Here is a 23,519-nt window from a genome sequence, read left to right on the forward strand (position 1 = left end):
TGAAAACAACAATGCTACACAGGAGAAGATTCAAGTGTCTTCACCACTCCGACAAGCCAGATGTACCTGCTACACCCAGAACAAGGTGTGGGCGAGCAATAGTTAAACCTCAAAGACTGGACCAATAAGTAAAAGGAAACAATAAAAGACTGAGCTCTAAGTAAAAAAATTAAAAAGACAACAGTTGTCAAGTTGTTACAGTTCTAACTTACCTGTGGGGTAGATTTGTGTTACAAATAATTAGAGATGCATTTTGGGTTAAAGTTAACAGAAAATATTTTATGTTCATGACTACGTTCAAATGTTCAAGAAGTACTAGTCAGGAACAGACCTACCGACAGAATAAATCCACTTGAGGTCTGTTGAGACAAAGGCAGTCTACACTTTGTACTCTACAAGGGGAGATGGTGTTATTTGCATATTGCATCCTGATTGGCCATATGCTAATGACGGCCTGTGCGAATTTAAGGGTTTATGAGGCTTGTAATGTGAAGCAACGTCAAGCTAGAAATACATTAGCCTTCAGTTAAAGTTACTTTACTCACGCATAGACAAGTCTGATTACACGACAGGTATGTCGAAAATAAGTTAAACTTCTAAAAAGTGAACAGTACCTTTAAGATTTTGCTAATGCTACTATCCTGTCTCCACTATCTCCAAAACTACAAAAGTAGAGAGAAATTCTGAAGCCAACACTCTTAATTAACATCCACATGCCACCCCTGATTTGGGAATCTAAAAGCAAGACCAAAGCTGTGTTTTAATACTCACGGCACAATCCGTACTATTTGTGACGTGAATTGAGTATATACACTGCTCAAAAAAGGGAAAAGGGAACACTAAAATAATACATCCTAGATCTGAATTAATGAAATATTCTTATTAAAAACGTTTTTCTTTACATAGTTGAATATGCTGACAACCAAATCACACAAAAATTATCAATGGAAATCAAATTTATCAACCCATGGAGGTCTGGATTTGGAGTCACACTCAGGCATGCTCCTGATGAGGTGGCAGGTCGTCTCCTGAGGGATCTCCTCCCAGACCTGGACTAAAGCATCCGCCAACTCCTGGACAGTCTGTGGTGCAACGTGGCGTTGGTGGATGGAGCGAGACATGATGTCCCAGATGTGCTCAATTGGATTCAGGTCTGGGGAACGGGCGGGCCAGTCCATAGCATCAATGCCTTCCTCTTGCAGGAACTGCTGACACACTCCAGCCACATGAGGTCTTGCATTGTCTTGCATTAGGAGGAACCCAGGGCCAAACGCACCAGCATATGGTCTCACAAGGGGTCTGAGGATCTCATCTAGGTACCTAATGGCAGTCAGGCTACCTCTGGCGAGCACATGGAGGGCTGTGCGGCCCCCCAAAGAAATGCCACCCCACACCATGACTGACCCACCGCCAAACCGGTCATGCTGGAGGATGTTGCACGTTCTCCACGGCGTCTCCAGACTCTCACATGTGCTCAGTGTGAACCTGCATTCATCTGTGAAGAGCACAGGGCACCAGTGGCGAATTTGCCAATCTTGGTGTTCTCTGGCAAATGAAAAACGTCCTGCACAGTGTTGGGCTGTAAGCACAACCCCCACCTGTGGACGCCGGGCCCTCATACCACCCTCATGGAGTCTGTTTCTGACCGTTTGAGCAGACACATGCACATTTGTGGCCTGCTGGAGGTCATTTGGCAGGGCTCTGGCAGTGCTCCTCCTGCTCCTCCTTGCACAAAGGCAGAGGTAGCGGTCCTGCTGCTGGGTTGTTGCACTCCTACAGCCTCCTCCACGTCTCCTGATGTACTGGCCTGTCTCCTGGTAGCGCCTCCATGCTCTGGACACTACGCTGACAGACACAGCAAACCTTCTTGCCACAGCTCGCATTGATGTGCCATCCTGGATGAGCTGCACTATCTGAGACACTTGTGTGGGTTGTAGACTCTATCTCATGCTACCACTACAGTGAAAGCACCGCCAGCATTCAAAAGTGACCAAAACATCAGCCAGGAAGCATAGGAACTAAGAAGTGGTCTGTGGTCACCACCTGCAGAACCACTCCTTTATTGGGGGTGTCTTGCTAATTGCCTAAAATTTCCACCTGTTGTCTATTCCATTTGCGCAACAGCATGTGAAATTTATTGTCAATCAGTGTTGCTTCCTAAGTGGACAGTTTGATTTCACAGAAGTGTGATTGACTTGGAGTTACATTGTGTTGTTTAAGTTTACCCTTTATTTTTTTTGAGCAGTGTAGTATGCATATTGGTCATAGTTTGGATATACAGTGCCTTGCGAAAGTATTCGGCCCCTTTGAACTTTGCGACCTTTTACCACATTTCAGGCTTCAAACATAAAGATATAAAACTGTATTTTTTTGTGAAGAATCAACAACAAGTGGGACACAATCATGAAGTGGAACGATATTTATTGGATATTTCAAACTTTTTTAACAGATCAAAAACAAAAAAATTGGGCGTGCTAAATTATTCAGCCCCTTTACTTTCAGTGCAGCAAACTCTCTCCAGAAGTTCAGTGAGGATCTCTGAATGATCCAAGGTCGCAAAGTTCAAGGGGGCCGAATACTTTCGCAAGGCACTGTAGGAAGTTCCCGGATGTCGTACTAAATTTGCGAAAATACAAAGTATGCATGCAGTGGACACTTTTCTGTGCTTTTAGGGCCCATAATGAAATGGGCATGGCTTCACAACATTTTTAGATTTTAAGAAAATGGCGGAAAATATGCAGCCGAAGTCCGACGAAAGCGGATACAAATTCATTGCTTTAACTAATTATGAAAAAATGTAAGAAAATGTTGAGCAAATGTAATAAAGTATTGACTTTTCAAATAAGTTAAGTTGCACGTTATGTTGTTTGAAAATTTGTTAGCTACATTATCCTTACGAACCGCATAGTATTACAGCAATAAATACCGATATGATAGCTAGCTACCTAATGTTAGTTGGCTACTAATATATCAAACTTGCCAGGCAGTATTATTAAGTATCTGCTATCTAACTAACTACCCAACATGTACGGACTTCAATATTCACATCATTCTTAGCTAAGTGGATTAGTCGTTGTGTGTTTCAATGGACATTGTTCATTCTGGCTATCTACCCCGATTTCAGAGCACTTTCGCGCAGTACTGATGAATTTACAAATGCTCAACACCTGTTGAATATGGCCAGTATCAGTAAACATTGACAAAAAATAATTACAATACAGTTACAGTCACAATGCTCTAGATAACATGAAAACAGCCTAACCAGCTCTGCTAAGGCGAGTAAAATGGTCAGAGTGAGGTGTTCCCTGTCTCATTTGTGTCTGAAAGTAGCTAGCCAACGTTAGCCAGTTAGCTTGAGCACTTGACTGCCATTGAACGCTCGGATCAACCCTACTCCTCGGTCAGTTTCCAATGTGCACTCTGAAAGCTCCGAATTTATCAACGGACAATCTGACAACGCTAAGGATTTAAGAACGCCCAGAGCGCATTCTGACACTCCAGATTGAATTTATGAACACAACCGAAATCATAAAATTTTTAGCATTTGTTATGCTAAAAAGCTAGCAAGAGGTTGCATAGCAACAGCATCAACTTCCGACAGGCGAAGCTATAGTACGTTCAACTGAAACGGTACCGTTCGTTTACAGTTAACTCAAATTAACTAATAGCATGTAGTATATACTCATTAAGTACAGTTGAAGTCGGAGGTTTACATACACCTTAGCCAAATACATTTAAACTCAGTTTTTCACAATTAATGACATTTAATCATAGTAAATATTCCCTGTCTTGGGTCAGTTAGGATCACTGCTTTATTTTAAGGTCAGAATAATAGTTTTTATTTCTTTCATCACATTCCCAGTGGGTCAGAAGTTTACATACACTCAATTAGTATCTGGTAGCATTGCCTTTCAATTGTTTAACTTGGGTCAAAAGTTTTGGGTAGCTTTCCACAATAAGTTGGGTGAATATTGGCTCATTCCTTCTGACAGAGCTGGTGTAACTGAGTCAGGTTTGTAGACCTTGCTTACACACGGTTTTTCAGTTCTGCCCACTAATTTTCTATTGGTTTGAGGTCAGGGCTTTGTGATGGCCACTCCAATACCTTGACTTTGTTGCCCTTAAGCCATTTTGACACGATTTTGGAAGTCTGCTTGGGGTCATTGTCCATTTGGAAGACCCATTTGCGACCAAGCTTTAACTTCCTGACTGATGTCTTGATACTATCTATTTTGTGAAGTGCACCAGTCCCTCCTGCAGCAAAGTACCCAGACAATGGTGTTCTTCAGCTTGCAAGCCTCCTCCTTTTTCCTCCAAACATAAAGATGGACATTATGGTGTTGGGGAATAATCAGAATTAGTTTGTAACATAGGTAAGATGTTTTATATTCATCATATGTTTGTAAGTTACTTCTCATCAGAATGTTTATTTTTGTATAATACTGTGGCAATACTGTGCAGTCATCTGTTCTCTGTCAAGACTAAGTTACTTGGGCCGGAGTGAGGGAAGGGGTCAAGCGTGTATCTCTTGGCTCCACAATGTCTGTGTGCCAGTTAATGTGTCTCTGTGATCTTGTCAAGATAGGGTGGATTTGATATATGCCTGTTGATATGAGGATTTGTTTAGGTTCTGAGTTTGAGAAAAGAACATAGTTTAGGAGACAAAGCTGAACAATAAATTATGGCCAATGCTGTATGGCTATGTGTGTCTTTGCTATAAAGGATCTCAGTTGCAATGTGTAAGGAACTCTCAGAGAATTCATTTATAGACACTGAATTGATCTGAGAGTCACAGGGTTGTGATGGAGCTCTTATAATTAAAGATGGACTTTGTGATAAACTCTGACTTGTGTGTGGTTTGCTCTTATGATTTGGTAAATACAGGAAATTTCCACAACATTGACCAAACAGATCTATTTTTGTGTCATCAGACCAGAAGACATTTCTTCAAAAAGTCCCCATGTGCAGTTGCAAACCGTAGTCTGGCTTTTTTATGACGGTTTTGGAGCAGTGGCTTCTTCCTTGCTGAGCGGACTTTCAGGTTATGTTGATATAGGACTCATTTTACTGTGGATATAGATACTTGTGTACCTGTTTTCTCCAGCATCTTCACAAGGTCCTTTGCTGTTGTTCTGGGATTGATTGCACTTCTCGCACCAAAGTACGTTCATCTCTAGGAGACAGAACACGTGTCCTTCCGGAGCTGTATGATGGCTGCGTAGTCCCATGGTGTTTATACTTGCATACTAATGTTTGTACAAATGAATGTGGTACCTTCAGGTGTTTGGAAATTGCTCCCAATGATGAACCAGACTTGTGGAGTTATACAATTGTATTGTATACAAGAGGTCTTGGCTGATTTCTTTTAATTTTCCCCATGATGTCAAGCAAAGTGGCACTGAGTTTGAAGGTAGGCCTTGAAATACATCCACAGGTACACCTCCAATTGACTCAAATTATGTAAATTAGCCTATCAGAAGCTTCTAAAGCCATGACATCATTTTCTGGATTTTTCCAAGCTTTTAAAAGGCACGGTCAACTTAGTGTATGTAAATTCTGACCCACTGGAATTGTGATATAGTGAATAATAAGTTAAATAATCTGCCTGTAAACAATTGTTGGAAAAGTTACTTGTGTCATGCACAAAGTAGATGTCCTAAATTACTTGCCAAAACTATAGTTTGTTAACAAGAAATTTGTGGAGTTTTAATGACTACAACCTAAATGTATGTAAACTTCTGACTTCAACTGTATGTATTATACAGTATGTTAGTATGGGTATTTGAACACAGCTCAAGAGAAGCCAGGAAGCCCACAGGACATTGTCAGATAAGAAGCAGGAAGTAAACAGGAAGTAAAAGACAGTGGATGCAGAATGACGGTGAGAGAAGAACTGATGAAGAGCAACTGTATGTGGAGAGTGGAGACTTGTGCATCTCCTCAGCAGTTCCCTAGTCAGTCAATCATACGTGTTGTACCCAAAGTGAAAATGTATCATGGACGTTAAAATAATACACTGAATCCCAAAAAAAAAATGCCTACTCTGGCCAAACCCTGACCCAGACACCGCTGGGCCAATTGTGCGCCGCCCTATGGGACTCCTAATTACGGCCGGTTGTGTCATAGCCTGGAATCGAACCAGGGTCTGTAGTGACGCCACTAGCACTGAGATGCTGCGCTACTCGAGAGCCCGGAAGGTTTGTCAGGAAAAGGAAACTACTCCAATGCGAAATTGGATAAATATTTTTGACATCCTCACTTGAGTTATGACTGCATAACTATAACTAGCACAATAAATCTGAGTGTCTCCAATAATCTGACTTGCACCGGCAATGTCATGAGTATATCAAATCAGAATATTACTAGTCAGACAACTTATCATATTAGGAGCTATAAGGAGAGTTGCAAAGTATATATATATATTTTTTTTAATGAATTGACAGTTGCTAGGGACCTACGTGTGAGGCAGCCTGGGTTTTGTTCATTTGGGCGCACAACAGATCATGCCTTAAAACACTTTGCAACGGACATCAAAAACTAGTATTTCCTACTGGGATAGATACACTACCTGCCCATTTCACTTGGACCATTTTCTTAAGTTTTGTGCCTCATAGCCACGATCCAGATTCTGGACTTTCCTAAAGCAGAAGCAGCTGTAGCTACCAAGCCACAGGTGCATGTATAACTGTGTAGGCATCCCTCTCCCGCCCAGCCACCAAGCCACGTGCCCCGGCATGCCTCACCTTTGTTGTTTGAGATACCGTAGTCAAAGCCCTGTGCCCCATTGGCTGCAGTAGCCCTGTTGAAGGCCTGGACAGAGAAGGGGCTAGGTGGTGGGGTCTGGGCCCCGTGCTCCAGAAGGGTTTGTTCTGTTGGGAGAGGAGACAGAGCTGGACCACGTTAGCTTCACCAACAACAGCAACCAAAACATCCATTCATATCCATGTTATATACGTTTAAGTTACTGTCCAGTGAAAATCTAACTTTTAAAAGTTTATATATTCTGTTAACTCATACAATGCTGCAGACTCTTCATATACTCATATTTGTGGCTAAAGCAAAAATGTAATTAACAAATAAACTTATTTCAAACAGACTTGCCATTTCCTCATATAACATGACGTCATGTTTTTGGCAGAGGTCGTCTCATTGGCGAAGCTGGCTAATCAGCTGTTTACCATACCATTCTGTTGTTGGGGTACGCAGAACACAATTCAAAACACAGAAAACCTTTTTAACATACTTAACAAAAAAAATTGGAAGGAAAACTATTTCACTCATATTGCATATTTAATAGAAAATCTGGAAACACTGGACGGACAGGCTATTCTTAAAGTAACTTCAAAACTAAGATGAGTGAGATCTGAGAGAACCCAATCCCAACTTGAGATCGAAATACTCAACTCAATTTTCTTTAGGTCAACTCTCCCATTTATCTTGATTAACACCAAAGTTAAATTTAGAGACATATTATCTCAAGTGCTGGTTCATCCTAAAGAATTAGGATCTTACAACTGTCCAGATACCCGGTAAATCTGATCCAAGATCAGCACTTGCACTCTGAGACACTTTGTGAATACGGGCTAGGGTTGGGCAGTATCCATATTTTATGCTACAGGAACTATACGGTATTACCGGCAGTGCACACAAGGGGCACTATTTCTTTCCAAATGTGAAAGTAATCTATATTCAAAATGTTTGACCTTATTGAAAAAATACTAACAACGGCTAACAAATTACTTGTGAAATTCCATTGCGGACACTAGCTAAATGCTAACAAGCGCGAACAAACATTGCTAATTGCAAGTGCAGACAACCAAACTCAAAGTTACACAACAATCTTAAAAGGCTCCTAGCAGTTTGTTGCATACAGCAGGGATCCTGAACACAGATGGAATTGATTGTCTATGCTGTAACCAAGAAGCTTGATTTTGAAGTAGGGATGTTAATGGTTAACCTTCGAAAATACATTTGCTTATCAGTCTATATTCTGCAAAAGAGCAGAAAAACAAAAACAAATATGGGATGAGGTAGGTAGTTGGTTGGATGGGCTATTTACAGACGGGCTGTGTACAGCGATCGGTAAGGTGCTCTGACAGCTGATGCTTAAAGCTTCAGTGATTTTTGCAATTAGTTTCCAGTCATTGGCAGCAGAGAACTGGAAGGAAAGGCAGCCAAAGGAGGTGTTGGCTTTGGGGAGGACCAGTGAAATATACCTGCTGGAGCACATGCTAGGGGTGGGTGCTGCTATGGTGACCAGTGAGCTGAGATAAGGCGGAGCTTTACCTAGCAAAGACTTATAGATGACCTGGAGCCAGTGGATTTTGTGAATAATATGTAGCGAGTACCAGCCAACGAGAGCATATAGGTCGCAGTGGTGGGTGGTATAAGGGGCATTGGTGACAAAACGGATGGCACTGCATCCAGTTTGCTGAGTAGAGTGTTGGAGGCTATTTTGTAAATGACATCGCCAAAGTCAAGGATCGGAAGGACAGTCAGTTTTACGAGGGTATGTTTGGCAGCATGAGTGAAGGAGGCTTTGCTGCGAAATAGGAAGCCGATTCTAGATTTAATTTTGGATTGGAGATGCTGAATATGAGTCTGGAAGGAGAGTTTACAGTCTAACCAGACACCTAGGTATTTGACATATTCTAAGTCAGAACCATCCCGAGTAGTGATGCTGGACCGGCGGGCAGGTGCGGGCAGCGATCGGTTGAAGAGCATGCAATTTAGTTTTACTTGCATTTAAGAGCAGTTGGAGGCCACGGAAGGAGAGTTGGATGGTATTGAAGATCGCCTGGAGGATTGTTAACACAGTATCCAAAGAAGGGCCAGAAGTATACAGAATGGTGTCGTCTGAGTAGAGGTGATCAAAGAATCACCCGCAGCAAGAGCGACATCATTTATATATACAGAGAAAAGAGTCGGCCCGAGAATTGAACCCAGTGGCACCCCCATAGAGACTGCCAGAAGTCCGGCAACAGGCCCTCCGATTTGACACACTGAACTCTGTCTGAGAAGCAGTTGGTGAACCAGGCGAGGCAGTCATTTGAGAAACCAAGGCTGTTGGGTCTGCCGATAAGAATGCGGTGATTGACAGAGTCGAAAGCCTTGGCCAGGTCGATGAAGACGGCTGCACAGTACTGTCTTTTATCGATGGCGGTTATGACATCATTCAGGACCTTGAGCGTGGCTGTGAGTTTACTTCAAATAATGAGGCATAGCTTACCTATTTTATAAAAACTTCCTCATGCCAATAACCAGCACTTCTCTCCTGTTCTATTGGTTTTCATATTAACTTCCTTTCGTTGTCCAAAAGCACAATCCTAGTCATATTAGCAACCCATCATAGTTGTTCCTCTAAGATTCCTACTCTTTCTAAGTTTGAAACAAATATTTTAATCTCCGTCACATATGAAACTACTTGCATTAGTTGCACTGTTTACAACAGTGTTTTCCACTAATTACATTTGGGCAAATGTTTGAAAATGGCGTTTTATTATCTGCTTCATAACAGGACTTGCATGTGCACCTCTACAGGATCGCCTTTCTCTTGCATTTCAAAGATGAAAAATAAAAATACAAATGTTTTTTTCTTTGTATTATCTTTTACCAGATCTAATGTGTTATATTCTCCTACATTCATTTCAAATTTCCACAAACTTCAAAGTGTTTCCTTTCAAATGGTATCAAGAATATGCATATCCTTGCTTCAGGTCCTTAGCTACAGGCAGTTAGATTTGGGTATGTCATTTTGGGTGAAAATTGGAAAAAAAGGGTCATATCCTAAAGAGGTTTTAATAGGACTCTTGACTAAGACGATAGGCTTGCTATTCTTGCATGTTTTCATTAAGCTCTTACTGAAAATGTCCGGTTCTTGTATGCACTCATAGTATCAGAGTGATAGGTTTCACTCTCCCCTCATTTTCCAAAATAAGCCCAATGAGTTTGTCGCCTGCCTTCCCGCCTTGGGACGACTCCTATTGTTAGGGCAGAAACATAAGCATCTCATCATTATATGCACAGATCTCTGATAGTATTTTCTGTTGGTCACGTGTTTAATGTTTGGGGAAAATGTAACCATTTTTTTAACAGGTAAATGAGGGTCAGTCAGTCGGCAGCAAAATTGACAGAAATGTGCATCCCTACTTGCGAGCTAGCGACTTAGCTATCAAGTTAGAAAACCAAAAGCATAGCTGGAGCCCTTAGTTATAGTTCACTTATAGTTAATTATAAGCAGTGGCGTAGCACAAACCCCTGCAGCTCCCGCGATGGGGGGGCTGAACCTCCAAATTTCTATTTTATTTTTATGGACGGTCCTGAAAATCATGCTGTGGCAAAAAAATGTATACAGCCAAGCCCAATACAGACCCTGATCCAAAAATATAAAAAGGAAACAGGAGTAAAAAGCATTAAGTTAAGTTAAGTTAAAAGGCTCTTACCTTCCTCATGGCGTAGGTACTGGTTTCCCCCACGGTCTCGGGCCAGAGACCAGGCCTCTCCTTCGTCGCTCTCGCAGAACTCCACCACACTGTTTTTGTCCAGCTGCACCCACGTCCCCTCCGTGTTTACCACCTGACGCACAACACAATGCTCTTTATCCCTATATACGCACACACACAAATGCTGCAGTCCACACACGCACACAGCACCATTCTCTCAAATACAATACAATCCCCCTATACATGAATGCACATCATTCCTTCAGAACAATTAAATACGGCATTGTAGCTATAATATTTCTCATAAAAGCAGCATTTTGCAGAGATCACTGGCTAAAGATAATTAATTAAACAACTTACTCTAAAAGTGAATCATATTGAAAGGTAAATTCATGTTTGTCTTGGTTTTCTAAAGGTCCTGAAAAAATCATCACTTTAGACAGACGGACACAAATGGAAAGTGGAAATGTTAATAAATGCAGAGGTTGCACTGCGTAGAGAGTGAGAGCGAGACTTAGTGCGTATTTCTATGATTCCTCGTAGCTTAGTATCTCCTTGCCACATTCTCAACCCTACTGGAGGAGTATCAAGGTTCCTCCCCTCAGACCATCTTTTCCAATGCAAGTTGAGAAGGAGACGAGGAGATAGGATGTGGGGAATCGAGGAAAGATTCAATGAGAAAGAGCTGGGGAGCCATTGGTTCAGAGAGGGCATTCTAGTAACAGCATGACAACACCACATCCCCAATCAGAGGTCAAGCAGGAAGTAGGCAACATTCAGCACTTCCGGGTCAAGGAATTTTAGAGAGTTTTAAAAAAGTCCACCAAGAAACAAAAGAGGACAGAAGGTGTAAGAGAGAAGATTCATTTGAGGTACAGTATGGCTTCAGCATTTCAAGAATCCAATGTCAGAAAATAGTGAAGGAATCCGTTTCAAATTATAAATAAACTAACATAGTTTAAATAAACTAACATAGTTTAAATAAACTATCCTGAACAAAAAATATAAATGCAACGTGGAGTGTTGGTCCCATGTTTCATGAGCTAAAATAACAGATCCTAGAAATGTTCCACATGCACAAAAATCTTATTTCACTCAAATTTTCCGCAGAAATGTTTTTACATCCCTGTTAGTGGGCATTTCTCCTTTGCCAAGATAATCCATCCACCTGACAGGTGTGGCATATCAAGAAGCTGATTAAACAGCATGATCATTACACAGGTGCTGGGGACAATAAAAGGCCACTCTAAAATGTGCAGTTTTGTCACAACACGACAGATGTCGCAAGTTTTGAAGGAACGTGCAATTGGCATGCTGACTGCAGGACTGTCAACCAGAGCTGTTTCTCTACGTTGATGCCTCCAACGTAATTATAGAGAATTTGGCAGTATGTCCAACCGGCCTCAACCGCAGACTAAGTGTAACCACGCCAGCCCAGGACATCCAAATTCGTCTTCTTTACCTGCGGGATCGTGTGACACCAGCCACCCGGACAGCTAATGGAACTGAGGAGTATTTCTGTCTGTAATAAAGCCCTTTTGTGAGGAAAAACTAATTCTGATAGGCTAGGCCTGGCTCCCAACTGTGTGGGCCTATGACCTCCCAGGCCCTCCCATGGCTGCACCCCTGCCCAGTCATCTGAAATCCATAGATTAGGGCCTAATTAATTCATTTCAATTGACTGATTTCCTTATGAACTGTAACTCAGTAAAACCGTTGACATTTTGCATGTTGCGTTTATATTTTGTTCAGTATATATTAAAATGAACAAAAATATATAAATGCAAAAGGAAACAAATAAAAAATGCTGTAGCCACTGGAGTGTGTTCTATAAAGAAAAGAGCCTGCACATGTTGAAAGAAAGGACAGAGCACACACCCACACCCAGAGGCATCTCATGTATTCACCCTTTCAATGGTAAAGTACATACATCCAAAACAAGTCAACCAATTTACAAGCAAAAGGGGGAGGAAACAAAAGACATTACAACAACTTGTCTGTTTTGCAAAGAGAGTTCAAAGTAGAAGAGTGAAACAAAACAAATGGGTATAAGAACTACAAAATAGTAACTAAGTAATCTAGATTGATAATGAATCAATTAAAGGCAACCACAATAAGTAATTTAAGACATCACATTTGTTATTTTCCGCTGTTTTTTTTGTGCGGGGGAGGGGGGGGGGTGCGTACCTCGCCTACTGCCTTGACCGTGTTTCCAAGTACTAACATTCCAATGGGGATACCCCTAAGGTTTGGACAGCTTCTGATGTTGTGACCCGAGGGACCCGTCTTCACTACCTTATAAAGCCCAGGGCCGCCGCCCTGCCCCACCCTGTCCTGCTCCTGCATGGAGGGGGCCTCTTGGGAGGGGCGGCCGCTGGAGCTCACCTCCTTAACACTCTGCTCCGATTGGCCTCCTGCCTCCTGCAAGTGGGAATTGATAGGCGTTAATACCAATCAGGCTAGGTTAGAAGACTACAGTCAATGGAAGAGTAGTGATGGATTTGTCTGATTTGATGACATATTTTCATCCTCATTCCTGACAACTGTGTGTGTATGTGTCTTATGAGAGACGATATAGCGTGACTAGTGTTTCAGGTTATCAAATAATCAAAGTCCCACAATTTCTATTAAAGTTTTACAGTACTGTCCTAAGAGCTATCAGTTCAACAAAACCAGTAGGATTCACTCTCTGTAGCAAATGTTGACATAAACCTAAAGCATAGCTCCCGAGTGGCGTAGCAGTCTAAGGCACTGCATCTCAGTGCTAGAGGCGTCACTACAGACCCTGATTTGATCCCGGGCTGTATCACAACCGGCCGTTCATAACTGACTTGCCAAGTTAAATAAAGGTAAAAAAATATATATATATATTTCAATGCTGCAGCAATGACTATCAGATTTTTTTCGAGGACACCCTATGAGCATCAAGTGCACAGGTTGTTGTTGGGCTGATACTGTCTCGATGGCATAAAGTTGACAAGACAGGTTTCATTGGCAACACCTGAATGCCACAAAGTTCTCAAAAAGTGTGACGACTAAAGGTATGACTAAATACATCAACTAAAATAATGTATCACTTCATACTGTGCAAGCCTGAAATATGTTTCAATTGTTTCATAGATGTGTGGTTATGGCTTTTTCTACTAAAAAGGGAGATGAATGTTAGCATGGGAAAAATCTGAAAAAAATTATCCACGCACTACTGTAAGTTGCTCTGGATAAGAGCATCTGCTAAATCACTAAAATGTCAAATGTAAATTACAAAATTGGGGCCAGAGTACTAGACACATACAGTAGGCCACATGGCATCTACCCTTTCATACAAAAGCCACATGTAACATATTAGTGTCATTGTTATTAACCCTCATGCAACACACAAATGTCCATTTCACTCGATAGCTTGAATTTCACGTGAAATGGGAACAAAGTTATCACGGAGCAGACAGCATAACAAATGGACCTTGAATGAATAGTTGATTCCTAAAGGGGAATGGAGGTAGAACGACAGTGTTCTTAAATTAAACTACTCAGAAAGTCATGCAACTGTGGTTAAAAACTCAAAGTTCACCATAACTCAAATTGAAGAACTTCAGAGGGGGAGGGGTTTCAATAGGAAACGTAGAAATAACAGATGGATGAAAAAGCAACAGAGCAGCCAAGCCATACACATCTCTCCTTCACACAACTCACCTGTGGGAATATAGTTAAGGGGGTCCACGACAAAAAGCCGATATCCCTGACTCCTTGGCTAGCGTTAAAGACACTCTGAGCAACAAATCGTAAGTACAAGTCAAGAAACGGCAAGAGGATTCATTTAAGTGTGAGAAAAAGGGAGAGAACAAGTGCTGATGTCTTTTTTTTGGGAAGAAATCATTATTAATCTTTTTTCTGCAATTTTGGCCATGTATAAATTATTTTGTAATTGAACTTGAGAAGAGTAGGCTTTCACCAATGTTGACAGGGTACCAGAAAGGCCTTGTACTCAAGCAATTGTGAAGAAATGGCAAGATGTTGTGAAGGATTCGGAACACAGATTTTTTTTATTTTGTGTGGGAAGGGGTTGGAATTTTTAAAACCATTTTGAGTTAACAATCGCCCCCAGAAAATCTCTTAAAATCCCTTTCAACACATAGGATGTAGCGTGTCATGCTGTTTGACAACACCCTTAACATAGAAGCCTCTGAACCTTAGAAGCCTCATAGAGCAACCAAATGCATAGGTGGAATTGTGGAGTGGTAAAAGCACAATTTCTATATGAAACTGTGTTGGGGACCAATGATTGCCTCATGACCGAAAACCATCCATTTTACGAATAGCTGTGAATACGTAGGCAATGACTTTTAATGAATGAATATTAACTTTTCTTAATCTATCCACCTATGAAGTCCCTGATTAGAAAAGGCCAAATTCCCAGACCCAGATTAGGTCTAATCCTGGCGTAAAAAGCATGCACAAATGGAAAAAAATTTTTGGGCCAGGACCAGGCTTCATCTGAGTCTAACAAACTGGCCTTTAGATTTTAGAGGTTGTTTGTGCCATGGAACAAATGTATGTGAAATCTCTTTTGAGGGAGAAGAGCTTTTTTCGTGTTGCTCTGAGGTGCCTGTGCTTATGAAGCGTGGGCGAGAAGAAGCAATGAGAAAGAGGTGAAGAGAATAGCAGAGAGTGCAGCTAAGACCCTCTTAAACTAAACACACTGAAATTGCTCATCGACTACCTCTCTCTTTCTGGTCCATTCATGCATTGGGGATGCTTCCAATGCATTAAACATGTATTAACTGACCATGTGAGGGTTTTTCGAGAGTCCAACTGAACACATGATTCTAGTCACGCTAAAGTAAATATTTTTAATCCCCTGAGACATGCACGTTGCCCTTAGTGAAGGCTCATGACACAGCAGTGACATCCATTTGGACACATCATGCAACAACACACTTAAGTTCTTTCAAACTGTTAAAGGAGGTTCTCAATACTTCATGCTTGTAGACATTTGGGGAACGGATAAGATCCAATATCACTATACACAGTGTGTAGGTAGGTAGGTAGTAGGGGAATCTTCAAACTTCAATACAACCATCATCACACATCAAATCAATCCCATTGAGTTGGGGGGGGGGGGGGGTTCCAATTGAGTTACACATGAATGGTGGAATCACTGATTTGTGATGTTTTCCCCAAATGAGCAGCATAGGGGGGTAGACTACCCTTCTATCCTACAGACTGACTGACTGATCGTCATTTTACTTACGTTGGCTGGGACCAGCAGGCTCCTGCCCACATGCTGGTTAAAAGAGAGGCACCAGGCTTCAGTGTACCCATTCATGTTGGGCACATACTTCTTTACTGTCTCATCATTCAGCCTGAGCCAAACACCATCATCATTGTGGATCTATGGGAAAACAAGCAACAGAGGGCAGAGAGCACAGCCATGCCCCCCTCATGTCACTATGGAAACGGAAAGAGGGGTGGCGGAGTCCCCGGGGCAATAAGAGCACCTTACGCGAGGCTGCAGCGGGAGAGAGAGGGAGGCCGAATAATAGGGTAGTCAACTGAATGGCTCCAGAAATGCAGATTCAACAAGAAGAAAGGCAGAGTCACCTATACTGGGTGGTGCAGAACAACCTTTGCCAAGGTTTGTGAAGAAGTTTGACGAAAACTCTGAAAGGCCTAAAATGGCTAAAATGGAGGACACAATTATGACTGGTGCTTCTTTCCTACACAAAATTGTACGCAACATGCTCTGCCATAAGGTTGATGTTTTTCTCGCTGCAGCCTCGGAGTGTCTTGCATGTGTATGAAGCAACACAAAGGCAAAAGTAACAAATAAGTGAGCTCAGAAGAGAAGCAGCAATAACTAGAGAGGTAGACCCACTGCAGTTTTACTGTACTCAAAACCGTCATACACATTTACTCTGTAGATTGCGAGGACTGAATCCTGACTCGTATTCTGCACATATATCTCAGATTTCCACTGAAATCCCCCACTGACCATAATGCATGACTTGCGCGAAAGTCTGAGGTTAAGGTTGCAAAATCCCAGAAACTTTTCCAAAGTTCACAGGTTTTCCAGAAGGTTGGAGGAACTTTTGTGAATGTTTCTGTAATGTTGCAAACCTTTAAGGTCACACTTGGATGTCAAGTTAGTATGCAGTAAAATTAAGAGGAATTAGGAAAAACAAAAACAGAAGACAAACAAAAGATATAAAGAGAATCTAATGCTACAACTCGATCAAATCGCCTAGTCTAGAACAGTTTACCTCATCAATGAAAGTGATGGTGCCATTGACTTGCACTATGCCTATCTGTTCGCTCTGCAGGGAAGGGTGACTACGCACACGGAGGCCTGCGCTGTCCTTGGACACAAATTTGCGGACCTGAGAGAAGCAGAGGAGACAGGAAGACAGTAAGCCGTAGGAGCCTCAGCAGGGGAAAGCGAAAAAGAGGCAACAGAGTGGAGGAGGACACACACTGCAGAGAGACAGACATAATCACAAAGGCAATGCAGGCACTCTTGGTCACGGATCACACACACACACATGTAAAGTGTACACACACACACAGATACACACACAGATACACACACAGTGGGAGAAAGTGTAGAAGTGCTCCGTTCTGAACAGTGCTGGTTGGACATATCCAGTGCAAACCCAAGGTTGACTTAAAATACAGATGGCTAAATAATAAAAACGTAATCAATTAAAACAATAAGATACCCGACCATCCACCCAGTTCTCTTATTGGCGTTGGATATGATCCACTGTACACAAGATCAGAAGGGAGATACAAAGAGCTGAGTGAACAGTTTGCAGTTTGTTGCTTGTTTCCCCATTTTCAGTTAAATTATTGTCAGCCACAAAAACAATGATACATAACTTGGTTCGTGACAGTGGAAATATTCACTGCATGTTGCAATGTTCTTCATGATAAATGTATAAACAGATAAGCACCCGTTGGAATGAGAGTGAACAAGACGTGAAATAAATATTCCTATGCATTACATCCAGACACTTACAACAGCTGGAGGAAACAACAGAGGACCAGAAACAAACAGTGAATGAACACACTACTGGCTGTGACGGTGTGTTTTCATGTTCTTTGGTTTAGGGACGTGTCCGTTCTCAGATGAGTGTGTGTTCTCAGGTGTGTGTGGGGTCCGGTGTGTCGGTCTCACCTTGCTAGGTTGGGGCTCGGCCTTGGGTTTGACCATCTGTGTGCCAGGTGGGATCATGCCTTTAGGAGGGTCTTTCACCTCCACCTCCAGACCAGCATCTAGTGGGTTAAACATGCGCACAGTCCACACTCCGCAGGCAGATAACTATCATTTAAATTAACTAATATATGTTTAATACATTTCCTAACTAATACAGTTAGTTTCTCTAATAATAGACTAACCACAATACCAACATACAGTTTTTGGAGGGCTTGTGCTGTGACAAACTTTAAATGAACAGAAACAAAAAAATTACATCAACTGACTTTAGCTCTAGTCCAATTTGAATACGGGAAAATGGGAATAGGAATCTCTGTTAACTTACTACAATGAAATGACTAAATAGAAATATAAGTGAACCCAACCCTGTTCTACGTTACCGATCTCAATGCCGTCAATGGTGACGTGGATTGTGTAGAGGCCCACAGCCCCGGGGGTCCAGTTGGCACTGTACGTCCCGTCTGTGTTAGCCCGGATCAACATGTTCTCACTGGGCCTGGCGGTGGAAAGAAACAGGGATGAAAGTGCTTCACTCCAAATGGACAGACCCACTTCCCCCTCACTTCTCATCAACTTTTGTCATAAAACCTGGGTTCAAATGGTGTTCGTTCTCATTCAATTACTTTTGCTGCACTTGATTGACCTTTATCTCATCTCTTACCTCTTTGGAGTGGGTGAAGCAAAGCGAAGCTCCTCAAATGAGTAATTCTCATAGGCCTGGACAAGGAGAAAATAAACATGGTGTCAAAAAATGTTACACTCTCAAAAAATTAATAATTTCTCTGTATTATTTCACAAGGAAACATGGGCCAGTTGAGCAACAGCTTCCCCTTTAGTTTTACGTTTTTTATTTAACCTTTATTTAGCCAGGGAATCATGCTGAGATCAGTTAACAACAATTATACTATAAATATCTATATGCACAATACATAAAAAATGGAAAGTAAAACACAATCATATGAAACAAACACATTCTTCTAGGTTCTGCCATGTTGCTTTTCCATTCAGATCTATCTGACATGTGAAGGGAAAAGTACAAGAGCAGAGGGAATCTTCTTGGCATGAAACACATCCCAGGAAGAAATAAACCAGTATTCTTTACTTACAAGCTGATACATTTGTTTCATTCTAATGCACAGAGATAAAACATTTTTAGGGTAGGGGGCAGGCCGTAATTGTAAATAATACATTCTTAAGGAAACACTGTACAAATGGTGACCGTGTTAGCGGCCCGCCACAGGAGTTGCTAGAGAGCAATGGGACAAGAACATCCCGGCCGGCCAAACCCTCCTCTAACCCAGAAGGCGTTGGGGCAATTGTGTGTCACCTCATGGGTCTCCCAGTCGTGGCCGGCTGAGACACAGCCCAGAGTCGAACCCAGGTCTGTAGTGATGCCTCAAGCACTGCAATGTTTTTATCTCTGTGGTTCCCTAACCTTCATCATTGTGATGGCAATGTAGCGCGCTTCCTTGACGATCATGGGCTCATAGGTGGCCTCCAGCTTCGGCATGGGCAGGCCCCCAAACGTAAGGTCAGCGGTGCCCGAGAAGGAGGGGTTGGTGCTGCCTGGGAGACGCTGCAGCTTCCTCATGCACTCCTGCTGCATGGACTTCTTCTGGGAGACGGGAACCGCCTTCACCTCCACCTGGGAGAGAGGAGAGGGAGAGACATGGGCGTACAGTTCGCTAACGTTAGCAAAAATATACTCATTATGTTCATCATTAAAATGTGCTAACATTACAGTGGGTTCAAATTTGCTGAGACTATCAGCGCCCAGTCATTTTCGATGGACACAAGGGGACACTCAGCAACTTAAAGGTTGGCAACTAGAGAGCTCGTGCCCAGAGTTGAAAATGTCCCAAGTTATCCTTTCCACTCATGGCCTGTCATCCCGTATGTCATTGATAAGTGCCTAAATTGGAATGCAGTGGCTGTACATTAACCTGCTATACATGTCGTCAGAGCTCAGGTTTCTGCGCTTCACAGCTCTGTATATGTTTTGACTGACAGCCATTATAAACTGGAGCGCCGCACACGACAAGATGCCACAAATCATATCCAATGTTACATCACATGCTTCGTAAACAACTGGTGTAGACACGGGTAAGTCCTTTTCCAATAATGCAGAGTTAAAAGGAAAAAAATAATTTAAACAAATATTTTTTAATGGGGCTACTTTTGCACATTTGTCATCCGAGTGAGTGAAATGCTGAGTGAGGCAAATGCTGTAAATCGAGAGGAGTTGATGTGTTCTGACAGATGAGACATTGAGAATTATAATAAATACCGCTTTGATGCCACACAAGCACTATACATTTCTATATTTTAAAATGTTTATGATCACTATGTTTGCTCCAGTTACAAGGATGCGTTATACCCTGTGTTGTCCTGAACAGCTTGAGCCTATGTTTGTTGTATTGTGAAGAAAATTTGAACGCGGAACACACATTTGAATGCATTCATGACTCCAGTCTATGCCCACCAAAATTACAATCTGTCTGAAGTGCCTTTTGAAAGCCTTACACTAAGATCATATTTAGTCATGTTGGTAATAGAATTAGCTTGCAAATGATGCCCACCTGACAAAGAATGTGATTTATGTATTGTTTTTGGATTGTACTTTTGGCAAGGCTCAAAGCCTTGGTATTGTTATATCTTGTCTTGCGCCAATTCCAACATTTCAATGAACATTCTTATTATGTTACTGAATGTATCCAGATAATTTTCAGATTTTGTTACTGACAAACGCGGTGAAAAGTACAGTAAGTGCAAAATGTACTGTACATAAAATAATGTAATGTTTGGATTCAGTTCTGTTTCAGGTGAACTGTTTTGTTCTCACCTTTGGTCTGATAAACTCCAAAGTGTTCTCTTTCAGTTGCTACCATGGTCATCCATATGCTTTTTACAGTTATTTTGTTAAAAACATATCAATTTGGCACTATCTATATACGCCAATGTAAGGGTTTAATGCACATTTCAGTGACTTGGTAGCTAGCTTTCTCAACCAAGTCTGAACAACATGTTAGCTAACAGTCTGAATAGGTAGTGTACTAAAAAAATAAGTGGATGATCACTGTCACTACAAAATAATGTGATGATGTAGGCTTTATTTTACATGAGGTAAGAATCGAGAGAAAAAAAACAACTGAAAAAAAAACCTGACCTTCATGTTTGGCACGTGCACTATGTCTCCGTACTGGTCTTTGGTCTGGACGGCCACTGTGGTGGGCCAGCTGCAGCGGATGTCATCCTTGTTCAGAATCAGAGACGTCTTCTGGGGGTCTGCGTACGAGTCTGGCTGCAGCCACCTGGAGGGGGGGGGGGGGGGGGGGGGCATTTATGCATTAATCTATTTATTGACAACCTGGCCACGAGCTGATATTTGTTTCACAGTAGTGTGTGTTTGTGTGTGTACGTACGTCCATGCTTAGTGTGCGTGTGTATGTGGGAATGTGTGTCCGGGGCTATGTTTTTTGTGTCTACATGCTCTCTTCCTTTCTCTCACCTGGCCAGGCGTCCTCCGCTGGAGTTCTGCACACAGGTAATGAAGTCCTCCAGGAAGGAGTGCTCGTTGGTCTGCAGGTGCAGGGGCAGGTTGCCCTCCAGAGCCTCTAGGATGGTGGGGGAGTGGGACAGGACCAGCCCCTTGCCCAGGATACCTGAGTGGGCCTTACACACCTGTGGGAGAGGAGAGGGGGTGGAGACAGAAATATGTCATGGTTACACCCTCGACAGCTTTTGTTATGTGATTTTCATAAAAAAAGTTAAATGACATCAGAATACCTGGAGAGAGGCCTCTTCAAGAATCTCAAGGTCCTCTTCAAGTTCGTTCCCTGGAAAAAAGTACAGAGTATAAAACAGTATATGCCATTTAGTGCAAATTATAATCTTACATGCACATACAGTTGCGGTCAAATATATTGGCACCTTTGCACGATTCACTACATCTCCTAAAATAATATGAAATGTAAAAAACATTTGATGATCAACATGTGTATTTGTTTGATTTACAACTGCACAGAACCAATTAAAAAATAAGATGCACTGAAATTGAGATTTTTCACTTTAAAGTCACAAAATGTCATGGACTAAATGATTAACCAGTTTTGAAAAGAGAAAAAATAACATTCTGCTCCATTGCACTCCATTGTAAAGTGCAAGGGCGCCAATTAGAGACCATATATTTGCACTTTAGCTGAAAATGAAAAACAACAGTAAAGTTCAATAATGAGAACTAAGCACCTGGTACTTGTTTTGAAAGAATATGAGTTCAAGTTCAATATCTTTTCTCCTGTGTTCCCTATCAGTTCTACCATGTTGTAATGTTCTTGCATCTCCCTCACCTATAGGCAGAGCCAGATCCTTCTTCATAAGAGCAGCAGCACACACACTGCCCAAGTATGCCAACTCCTTCTCCAGCTGGATAATACCCTGAAACACACAATGCTCATTACGGAAAAGCTCTCAATCGCTCCAAAATCTCTTGTCTAGTCTAGTTTTTTTCAAATAATTTTGTCACTATTTTTGTTGATGAAATTACGCACACACACACACGTCTCAGTGAATACAGTAAAGTAAGTTGAAGTTAGAATTTTACAGGGAAACCTATAAAAACATTTCACATTTGACTTAAAGGGGAATATATTCTCCAATTTCAGTTTGTACATGCATGCATTCCATCAAACGACTTAAAACTCTAGCCATAACTGACAACATTTCACGTGTGGTTGGAGCCAGTGAACCAACTGTGGCTTACATTTTTCACAAGTGTCTACAGTGAATGTAACTTGGTAGCAAGCAAGGGATAAATTCACTGCATTTTAAGTGATCTAGCGAGAAGAGTATGTGAATGGCTACCATCTCTTCCTCCCTCTCTCCTCCCCCACTTTCCACTCGGCACACTCAGACATGCATTTCACCAGTGTCGAAGTTGCAGTGGAGGAGCAGCTGTGTTTCCAGCTGCGTTTAAATGCTGAAGCACAACAAATAGTATGTTTGTTACCAGATAAACACGCATGTAAATTGCTGTAGTTGATCTGCAGCTATACCAATAACAATGTGTGGCACTTGCAATGTCTTTCCCTACCCCAATTCAAGCTTCAAAGCAAGCTCTGTTTTGGAAAGGAAACTTGTTTAAAAAAATATGACGAGATATTTTTCCTTATTGTAGGCTAGAGGGCTGAATCATTGTGTGAAATTAATGTACTTATTAAGGAACTTTCTCAGCTGCTCAGGCAAGCATATGTCTTTTGCCCTGTTCGAGATGCATAAGCTTGATGAGCGGACAGCTCGAGAGGGGTGAAGGGATCAGGACACAATGAGTTGTGGAAATCAAGGCCTGGGACAGAGGCCAAGCTTGACGGTCGTGACAAATTATGAGCAATAATCGTCAATTCAAGATTTTCTAACAGCATATCTAAATCTATCATTTGTTGTCAAAAAACTTTTTCTGACTATAGACAGTACAAGAATAGGAAAATCTTGTTTTGGGGTAAACAACACCTTTAACATGCAAAAACAAGTTCCCCTTTACCTCATCTGGTCCAGGGTTGAATTCGTATCCCACGGCAACACATTTGAAGCCGTAGAAACAGGCCTTCTCGTCTTTTACGTAGTCAGAGGCCGTTTCCAAGGAGAACAGGGCCTCGTTTCCTGGAATCCCAGAGGAAGAACACACAGGTGATACGGTGATATTGACAGCAGGGAGGACAGGGGGACTACTTTAATGTAGATTAGTGGAGCTGTCCATTGAAGAGATTGAGCTTCCCCGAATCGATCTATAAGCTAACCTTCGATTGGTTCAGATGATTTGTTTCCTTGCGTGTCATTTTAGTTAGCTAGTCAAATGAAATGCCTTCCTACTG

General features: G+C 41.8%; 1 protein-coding gene across 30 annotated transcripts in view; it reads right to left on the bottom strand.

Annotated features, from left to right (window-relative positions):
* The window catches only part of LOC109904047 (E3 ubiquitin-protein ligase MYCBP2), a 340,396-nt gene that overhangs the window by 73,103 nt on the left and 243,774 nt on the right, over positions 1 to 23,519 (bottom strand). For 15 of the 30 annotated variants that reach the window (XM_031793326.1, XM_031793404.1, XM_031793356.1 and 12 more), the window contains 14 exons: positions 23,189 to 23,307; positions 21,999 to 22,086; positions 21,439 to 21,488; positions 21,161 to 21,333; positions 20,819 to 20,963; positions 19,088 to 19,297; positions 18,314 to 18,369; positions 18,018 to 18,148; positions 17,614 to 17,711; positions 16,700 to 16,816; positions 15,691 to 15,831; positions 12,630 to 12,863; positions 10,443 to 10,575; positions 6,744 to 6,869 (listed from right to left, as the gene is read on the bottom strand). In XM_031793326.1, coding sequence (XP_031649186.1) covers positions 6,744 to 6,869; positions 10,443 to 10,575; positions 12,630 to 12,863; positions 15,691 to 15,831; positions 16,700 to 16,816; positions 17,614 to 17,711; positions 18,018 to 18,148; positions 18,314 to 18,369; positions 19,088 to 19,297; positions 20,819 to 20,963; positions 21,161 to 21,333; positions 21,439 to 21,488; positions 21,999 to 22,086; positions 23,189 to 23,307 — 1,821 coding nt within the window. The remainder of the gene's footprint in view (positions 1 to 6,743; positions 6,870 to 10,442; positions 10,576 to 12,629; positions 12,864 to 15,690; positions 15,832 to 16,699; positions 16,817 to 17,613; positions 17,712 to 18,017; positions 18,149 to 18,313; positions 18,370 to 19,087; positions 19,298 to 20,818; positions 20,964 to 21,160; positions 21,334 to 21,438; positions 21,489 to 21,998; positions 22,087 to 23,188; positions 23,308 to 23,519) is intronic. The other 15 variants (XM_031793477.1, XM_031793443.1, XM_031793467.1 and 12 more) reach the window with 8 other exon arrangements.

The sequence above is a fragment of the Oncorhynchus kisutch genome, linkage group LG2 (genome assembly GCF_002021735.2).
Source record: "Oncorhynchus kisutch isolate 150728-3 linkage group LG2, Okis_V2, whole genome shotgun sequence".
Lineage (NCBI taxonomy): Eukaryota > Metazoa > Chordata > Actinopteri > Salmoniformes > Salmonidae > Oncorhynchus > Oncorhynchus kisutch.